Source organism: Trachemys scripta, chromosome 1, assembly GCF_013100865.1.
Source record: "Trachemys scripta elegans isolate TJP31775 chromosome 1, CAS_Tse_1.0, whole genome shotgun sequence".
Lineage (NCBI taxonomy): Eukaryota > Metazoa > Chordata > Testudines > Emydidae > Trachemys > Trachemys scripta.
Genome location: NC_048298.1, coordinates 47,118,705 through 47,128,704, shown reverse-complemented (window position 1 = coordinate 47,128,704; position 10,000 = coordinate 47,118,705). Strand labels below are relative to the sequence as shown.

Sequence of the window (10,000 nt, the reverse complement as noted above, 5' to 3'; positions counted from 1 at the left end):
AGGTAAAAATCCTAAATTATTCTTTCCTTTCACATATTCATTATGTTCTTATGTGGGACATACTTTCTTTGCTGTTATATTAGGAGTAGAACTATTCCCATTTATGTTTATATGGGCATTGTGGTCATTCTTAATAGTTGGGTGTATCATCCAAGTAAGTTGTATTACCTAGCACTGCAAGAAGTACTGTTCTAATTCATGCTACTTTTGATGTGAAGAAGCAAGAAGGACACCCTGTGGCAAAATCTGGAACACTCAGTTTTGCTGCAAATGTTAGATTGATAGAAGCTTTTGCAAAAGCATGTGGATATGCATTAATATTTATCCAAGCTGTCATAAATGATTTCACATCATAGTGTTGGGGAACATGGTGCTCATGGCAAAAACTTTAAAATTTAATTATAATATATAATTTTTATGCATAAGAGGCAAATGTCAGGACTTTTTTATTTTGAGTTAAGTTCTGGTCATTTTTAGAAGTATAGCAGCTGCCTACATTACAAAGGAACCGTGCATCGTGTGGAAGAGTACAAGGGTTAGTGTAATTCAAAGTTAGAAATACAGAATGCACTGTGCATGCCATAGCATATCTGATAGTTCAACACATTTAACACAAATAGTAAACTGGTAATGTAGATACCATTGTAACCAACGTGTGAAAATAATTGTGAACCGTACAAAAACTTCTGATCATTGTTTGCACTGTACAAAATGCAGCTCTGTGTGCATGCGTGTACACGTGTATATACATATGAAAACTGTTTTGTAGATAAACGGGCTAAGAATTCTATATCTTATTTATTTTGCTAGGCTGCACTGGCAGAGAGTAGTTTACCTTTGCTTAGTAACCCAGGATTGATAAATAACGCATCCAGTGGCTTACTGCAGGCAGTCCATGAAGATCTCAATGGTTCACTGGATCACATTGACAGTAATGGAAATAGCAGTCCGGGCTGCTCTCCTCAGCCTCACATGTAAGTGAGTGGTTAGCAGAGTTTTTAGAAAAAAAATTATGCATTTCTTTGAAACTCCAAGTTACTGAAAAAGCACTTTGAAGCACAGGTAAGTAAAAGCTAAAACTGTACACTTGAAAACTAAACATTAAAATGGCTCCTGAGACTCATTTGTTCATAGGAAGCCTATTTGCTGTATAGGTGCCATGTATACATGTATAGGGCCTCTCTGTATAAACATTATTCAGTACCATTTTTTCCTCACTACCAAGCATATAATATTGGATTCTATGGAAAGATGTATCTGTATGTGTGTGGTCATTGTCACAGCTCTGGCTCTAAGGTACAGTAAGAATCTTCATGTTGGAATTAGTTGTAATTTTCACTACAAGTCTCTAAACCATTTATGAACTGTAGTGGAGATATTGCCCATTTATATAAACCATAAAATGCAAAGTTTAACTATTACCTACAGTTTACATAGAAGCTAGTAAAGTGCAACTTTTTGCCTGTCTTATAAATCAGTGTAATTACATATTCAACTTTAATTACTGGTGCGTCTGTATTGGCAAGGTTTATATGTTATATTTTATGCAAGACTACGATTCCTATTAATATTTAGCAGCTAACTATATCATTAATTACTCTAAAATCTTTCCCCTACCATCTTTTTAATGGAGCTGAGAGAGTGGAAGTATTAAAAATTGATGTATTGTGGATTTCAGAAACTAGTATGAAGCTTTAGAAATGCCTGGCCTTAATCAGTGGTGTCAAATGTAGCAGTTTTTGTTTACTAAATAGTAAAACATGTACCTTGAAGGTATGGTTTCCCAGGTTATTTATATAATAATTAGGAATATGATATCTAAATAGACTTAGATTTAAGTTCACCATAGGATGATTTTTTTAAATGTATACTGGAATAAGTACAGTTATGTTCTCAGTTCTTCTTGTATTTAAAATAGCTGACCTGATTTGCCTTTTTTCATTGCTTTCTCTTTCACATTTTTATGTTTGTTTTAATTTCTAATATAGTGCTGTTTAGCTGTATTAGTAATTTAGACTAAGCTCTGTTTTTCTTCTACTATATTATTTGACCTTTAACAGATTAAAGATTTGTGGGGTGGGGTTGTTTGGTTTTGTTTTGATAGATATATAGATATAGATATCTACATATAATCATGTAGAAATGTTTATTTACTGTGTATCTGATTACTTTGTTACACATTTACTACATCACCTTTGAGAGGGAAAAAAAAACACTGTGAACGTTAATGTGTTTTATCAGGTTCCAAACCATTACTGTTTCAAAATGGAAAAATTTGTCTTTTAGAAGTGTCTTTAAATGTATTAAATAATACAAAAGAAGTAATAAAACTAGAAGAAGAAGAACATGAATATATGCTCTTGAGAGTAACACTACTCTAAAACAAGTAAAGTGAGCAATCAGACAAAAGTTTTTATATCCCATGCTTTATGCTATCAACCATGCAGTAGGTAGCTTGAGGCCTTTTACTTTTAGCAGTTCTCCTGAGTATGCTAATGCTCTCTTCTTGTATAAAATGCCAAGACAATAAAACTTTAAAGAGCAAACAAGAGTTAGATCATGTGTGTTAAAAACAGCTATTTTACAGAAGAGAATGACACTTGCTATTATAGTTGGTTTGTAACCGTTTGGAAGATGTGTTTACGTATGTTGCATACAATCTGCATGTATCTGTGCATATCTGTGGTTGTATGGATATGAGTGTTTTGTATAGACATGGTCATGGCAAAAATATTGCGTACTGTAGCTACAGTTTGAAGCAAAAAAAGGCAAAAAAGAAACAAATTTTTTGAATTATGGTTACAAACACTATGCTCGAAATGCATTATTTTTTTTAAATAGAGATAAGAGGATCAAATCTTGAGTTCTGGAGTTTTTGGTTGCATCAGAACTATCCACAGTGACTCTTTTGAAAGTCTGCGTCTGCCTATTGTTCAGGGCATGCAGGTGAATGAACAGATACAGGGATGGATTTAAGCAACAGGTCACAACTTTAGTAATTTAATACTGGGGAGGAGTGCTATATGCCCACCCCCACCCATATACAAGGCATTTAACTGGGTCCAGTATGGGCTTACAGGGCTCCCACCATTTAACCAATAACCAGTCCATATAACCAGTCCACACAGACTTCAGGTCTCCCTTTCTCCTTTAGGATCAAGGGTCTACCAGCGAAATCCCAGGTGCCATGTACTTCTGGGAGCTGGTCTTTTAGTCTTTATCCACATTGAACACTGGCTACTGGGGGCACCAGCAATTAGCATTGTCGCACCTGCAACTCCACGTGTCTCCTTTCTTCTGGCGTCACTGGATAAAGTTATTTGGCAGCAGTTAATGGGACTAATGAGATACTCAAAAAGCCCAGGAAGAATTTAAATAGACAAGGGGGAGGAGAGAACAAGAGCCAGTCAGCCCAGCTGGTCCTTCCAGCCCATCCAATGGGAGGCGGGCCCACCTTTGGAGAAGGGACCTTCTTCTGGCTTACCAAGCACACGCTCTTGCCCCTCCCCCCCCCACACCTTCCAGGCACTATCTTTCATCCCTGCTGATCCAATTAACAATGCTTCCTGTTGATGCAGGGTGGGCAGGCATTAGTTAAGAGAATCAGGGGACAGAAAGTGGTGAGGACAAGACATCCAGGAGAGACAAGAAAGAATTAAGAGATTGAAAGAAGAGAAGGAGAGGAAACTAAAGGAAATTTAAAAACTCACACTTCATACACAGCTTATTTGATACAGCTTGCTAGTGTTTTAATTGGAAAATGCTGGATACTAGAGAAAATAGAAATTGTTATCTTACTGCCAAGAGCATCCAATTATTTGCAACTATAAATATGTTTGTGTTATATCCTGTAGTGGTATCAAATAAATATACTATAGTTGAGCTCTTTGTTTTTGTAGATTCATATTAATTGTTTTAATAGCCCAAATTAACCATGTTATAAACACAATAAAACAGTGCCAGGTGTGTGTTCATCAGCCTATATTTGCGTGCTTTGGGTATGCATATATTGGCAAACAAATGCATTCTTTGCAGTTTGTAATTACTTATGTGTATAATATTAGGGAATGGAGAAATTATTCAGATCTTTTGATCTGAACTTGCTCCTTCAACTTTGATTTTGAGTAGATCCAAAACTAGAAGGTCACGCTTTCCAATTTTGCCTTAGATAATAAGATGATATAATTTCAGTATTTGCAGGATTCCTTATGCTTCCTAAGCATAGAGAATATCTGAAACATGGCGAATTCTGAGGTAAGGATATTTAGTTACCTAAGGTAACTGAAATGTTTTGATACATGACCATCATAGTTTCTCATTGTGGTCCAGTAAAAGATTATGTAAATCCCTTGAAAGCAGCTTATCTGATCTGCGAGATTTCCACTAGTTGGGACCAATATCTCCTGACAACAGTTTACCAGATTTCAACAGCATTGAATCCAATCTCTAGAACAATTTAGCTTCAAACCCAATCTCCAAAGGACTACATGTGAACAGTGCCACCTTACCATAAATCTTTTATATACTATAAAATATTTTGATAATACTCAGTGTGGATATCTGTGTGCTGTTTTAGCATTCCAAACACCTCTAATGCTTTCAATAATTACTTTTTTATCTAAATCAATATGCCAAAGGATTGTTTCTTCCTTCTCTTCCCAAATGTGAAATTACTCTGGTTTTTAGGCCGATGATGAACAAGTGTCAGATTTGCAGGGATGCAAGGTAACAGACTTTACATTTTTGACATTTTTACGTATTAAAAAGCTGTCACCGACTCAGGACTGAATTCTGCTTGTCTTGGGCCTTGAGCTAGCTTAATTTGTGGGCGGGGAGGGGGGAAGAGTAAATATTTCTGTGGCTGATTTATTTAAAAAAGAATTACACCTTTTTGGAATTGCTCAACAGTTTGAATTTTAGATTAAGGCCTGGAGGATGTGGATTAGTGGGCAGAGAGCAGATGAGGTGGTCAAGGGTTTTTGATAGATATATGTATCATATAGCTCTATCGTTTATCACATAGTTATAAAAGCATCCATGCTTTGTATGTATTTGTTGGATGTACTGTTTATGATACTTACAGATATCCTGTGTTCAAGAATATCTATTGTGGTAGCATATGTATGTTATGTGTTTGTAGAAAAATATGTTTTATGATATTTATTCAAGGAGAAAAGCATAGAAGTGGGAAAAAATGGGCAGAGGAAGTTACCACTTTTTTTAACAGGAGCTAAACTAATAGGCAGTTGTGAGTATAACAATTACATATAGAGTAAGTACCCCTAATGTTTTTGAAAGCCTCTGTAAATGGACCAATATATTGATATAAAGAACACCAGCTTTGCTATTATTCTGAGTCTGTATTGATTTTTAAATACAAAAAAAACTGCCATAACTCTGCAATGTTTTCTTATCATGGTTAAAGAAAATTCACATTTGTAAACATATTGCCATTGCCACTGTGGGAGGACAGATAAACACAATAGACCAGTCTACTTAGTTAGAAGAGGTATTTAGCCACAACTTTATTAAACACAATTTAAAAAACAATTGTTGGCATATGACACATGATCACTATACTGCATAGCAGAAAAGACTGAGGGTCCAACCCTAACCCCCTTGAAGTCACTGGTAAATTTCCCATTGAATTCCGTGGGTGACAATTTCACTCTGTTGCCCTGATCCCACATGGGTGGACAGCTGTGCCCACTCAGATCACCACCGGCTTCAATGGAATCCACTCATCGGGGCCTCAGAACTACAGCTGTGTGAAATGTTTCACACAGATATTCACTTTTCTGAAGTCTGTTCCTGATTCTCGCTAATATAAGTGTGAAGAGATTCAGACCATGTGTGTATATATGCTAAGGTGCAATAAAAACCCAAAATAACTGGAATTAAAACTAGTTGGATTTCAGGGAATCTGTTATCTTTAAAACTTTTTATAATATGTGAGGCAAGTAGTAACAATGGACAGGACATGCAATAACCAGGCACTGTAGCTACTTTTCATGCCTCAGGTGGATTATGAAGCCACCACAGCAATGTTTTCATATTAGTAAAGCAGATTTTTGTGCAAATATAATTGTATTGGTATTATTTTCCTCCAGCATTTATGATTTGCCAGAAGATAAAGTAACATGGATCATTTTGAATCAACTAAAACACAGACTAGACAACAAAATAATGTAATACATACATGTTTAATTTTTTTCATTATTTAATTGTTTGCAGATTTAGTATTGTCAGCCCCACACTTTCAAAAATCACATGACAGGCCAAAATTAATGAGATTATCTTAATACTCATCTGATTCTTTTTTTAAGTGTTCTTTTTATTTGTCTTTGGTTTTTGAGCCTTTAGGGTTATATTTGAGTCTCAGTTCCAAGCTTTTCTTATTTTTAATGAATGTTGAGATTCTCATGAAAAAAACAGACGCAGGAGTTGGAGCTTTTTAGACAAATGCCACTTATTGCAAGAGTTATGGTGAAATTGTGAGAGCTGACAGCACTGCGTATTCTGTATTCCCTCTGATCTCAATATTAGTGTGGAAACATTTGTACCTTCATTTGCTCTTAGAAGGTGAGGTCTAATACATCATTGTCAGAGCCCTCAAGATCCTCAATTTCCCCCTAACTTGATACTACATCCTTTATAACATGGCCAACATCCTCCTATTTAAATTTGGATGGGCTTGAAAGTCCCTTCGGAGCCAGTGAACACAGCTCCTTAATTGATCAGAGGGATCTTTATTGAACCAACTTCATGCTCTTACTTCCTCTACCTCCACAAGAGTTAGTGTTGCCTGTTTAATAGTGCCTAGCAAGGAGTATGAGAATGCAGTTGGAAATCAAACTCAGGTCTCTGCCTGTTCTTGTGTCTTTCCATTGGCTTGGTTGACCACACCTCTGTGACTTTATGTATCAGTACACTGGCATGGTTCACTGTGAGTTAATGGCCTTGGTTACACTCGGGACTTCACAGAACTGCTGCGACAGCGCTGTGAAGCGCGAGTGTAGTCGCGCCGCCAGCGCTGCGAGAGAGGTCTCGCAGCGCTGTATGTACTCCACCTCTCCGAGGGGAATAGCTTGCAGCTCTGTGAGGGAGCGTACAGCGCTGCAGGCTCTAATTAAACTGGTGCTTTACAGCGCTGCACTCGCTGCGCTTGGGGGAGGGGCGTTTTCACACCCCTGAGCGAAGCAAGTTGCAGCACTGTACAGCGCCAGTGTAGCCAAGGCCAATGCCAGAAAACTTTGTATATCTGTTGGCCATGTGTACTTATGTTAGCCAATGACATTGAATATCAAATATTGACAATGAATATCAAATGACATTCCATTTAACTGTGTAGATTTGAGAGCAGAAGGAAAATTTCAAGTTGTAAAGTTCTCCATAGCAGTTTTAGAAAAACAAATTAGTTACCAGGTTTCTATGAAAAATTGAAAGACTGAAAAAAAAATGCAGTTCCTGAATAGGGGATAATGAGCGGTTATGCCATTCCTACAGTTCCCACTGCTGCCAGTTGAATAAGGCAGAAAGTTGACAAATGAGGATGGGGAAGTAAGTATCCTACTATTTGGGGTTTTGTGGGAGGGAGTTGTCATCACTTCCTCTCCCACCCCTTCCATTAAAGCACGATGAGAGTGTAAATTCTAATGACGATAACAATCCCATTGAATTCACTTATGAAAATAGTCTACTTCTTAAGAGCAAATCCAGACTCTTGGAGTTAATGGGCTTAATATCAGTAGGATTTTCTAGCATTTGAATCATTCACTGATCTTAAAATAGCAAGTAGAAAACAAGTCAGGTGTTCTTAAAAAGTGTATTCATATAGGCAGTCCAGTACACTATCATTCCCATTTAACGTTATTCTAGTACCTATTTCATTTTAGGATTTAAATTTTTTGCACACACTTGCATACACCCAAACCATTTTATATCTCTTTTCTGGGAAGGTTATGTTTGGTTCCTGTGAGGAAAGAGGAAGAAAATTTGCTGTAATGGAAGAGAATAAGGATTGAAGCTAAGTTAAATTAGAAATATGAGTATTCCCCAGTACAGTAAGCTTTCTGCCTCCTCCAATTCTGCCCTATGAAAGAAGAGGATTTTCAGCTATGCACGGTTTCAGTCAACCTTTCCCCTTTGTATTCTGCCATCAATTCTCACCCTATCCCTTTTACTTTTCCCACTTTTAGCCAGAATGGATCTTTTCTTTTTGCAGTTCCATCTGCATAATCCTCAAAGTTTTAGTTTTTCAAACTTTTTTTTAACCTTTAAATTTTATTCCCAGAGGCAAATGTGATTATTCTGCTCTAAGATCATTTCACTTTTGAGGTGCTTCAGTTTGAAAGCATTCCATTGTTAGGTCGTTCCCATATCTGATTATTCCAGTCCCCTACTGTTATGCTTTCATACCACTTACAGTAGGTTACCTATCATTCCAGTTTCAATCACTTTCATTCCCTTGTTTCTTTAACTTCATAATATTCCAATCCCCCGTCTTTCCATTTTTTATATCATTACATTGTCCCATCTGATGATCCATCTCCATTTACTTTGGAGGCTTGCTCTGTTTCAGGAGACCTCTCTGATGCAAGTCTCTCATTCACTGTATGAAACTTGATATAGAATATAAGGAAATAAACTATGGAAATGCTTCAATTAATAGAGATATGTCAAGCTTTATTAAATAGGTGAGAAACATGTAATTGAGCCGATGAAGGTATAGGCAGTGCAGATCTCAGGATATCCTACTCATCAGAACTGTTTCGCCTAATAACATAATATATTAATGCCTGTTGAAAATTTCATTTCACATTCTTATCCATTAGTCTAGTAAAGGGTTGGAAAATAATGGGCAAATACACTTTATGAAAATAGACTATTGTATTTTTTTCCCTTTATAGTTGATCTTAGTTTGAAATTGAAAGAGTACCGCCTAAAGAATTCATAGAATCTTAAAGTTTGTGGTTGACCTTTTATCTTATCATATTCAAATACAAGATCTGTCTGTGAGCATTTGAAATTGTAGTGGTTCTGTCTCCCACTGCCAAGCATTTGAAAGTGTCAGGCAAATCGAGTGAGTGCAATGTTCCATCTTACTGTGTTCAGACCATTTAAGTCTACTACTTTTGCTGATATTTTGGATCACGTTACAATAAGCTATCTTTGGAGCAGTCACTTTGCCTTTGTAAAGTTTGTGCAGTGTGTAACACGTGAACTCCACTGGAAACAGTAAATGATAATCAAATTTTGATTATTAAAATATTTCTCTGCTCTACCGTGATATTGTTAATTACCTGTAATGTTTCCCTATAATTTTATATTCTTCTACTTACCATTTTTATATTGTTTTACTTTATTATTTCATTTCACCCTCTCATATGCTACTACCCTGCTCATCAATTTTCTGATCTTTCTAGACTCATGCTCTTGTACTTTACAATCATTCCAGCCCTTTGACTTTTCTTATTTAGTTGTTTAAATGTTATATGTCTTACCCAGGCTCAGCAGCTGCTATTTCTTTTTTACAAAAAGAAGAACAGGAGTACTTGTGGCACCTTAGAGACTAACAAATTTATTAGAGCATAAGCTTTCGTGGACTACAGCCCACTTCTTCGGATGCATATGCATATGCATCCGAAGAAGTGGGCTGTAGTCCACGAAAGCTTATGCTCTAATAAATTTGTTAGTCTCTAAGGTGCCACAAGTACTCCTGTTCTTCTTTTTGTAAAAAAGAAATAGCAGCTGCTGAGCCTGGGTAAGACATATAACATTTAAACAACTAAATAAGAAAAGTCAAAGGGCTGGAATGATTGTAAAGTACAAGAGCATGAGTCTAGAAAGATCAGAAAATTGATGAGCAGGGTAGTAGCATATGAGAGGGTGAAATGAAATAATAAAGTAAAACAATATAAAAATGGTAAGTAGAAGAATATAAAATTATAGGGAAACATTACAGGTAATTAACAATATCACGGTAGAGCAGAGAAATATT

At 36.3% G+C, this 10,000-nt stretch overlaps 1 protein-coding gene across 1 annotated transcript in view; it reads left to right on the top strand.

The window, feature by feature from the left end:
- Positions 1-10,000, top strand: part of FOXP2 (forkhead box P2) — a 585,642-nt gene that overhangs the window by 556,191 nt on the left and 19,451 nt on the right. The window contains exons 17-18 of the mRNA XM_034769085.1: positions 1-2; positions 811-974. The exon at positions 1-2 is cut by the window's left edge and continues 68 nt beyond it. Of these exons, the coding sequence (XP_034624976.1) occupies positions 1-2; positions 811-974 (166 nt within the window). The remainder of the gene's footprint in view (positions 3-810; positions 975-10,000) is intronic.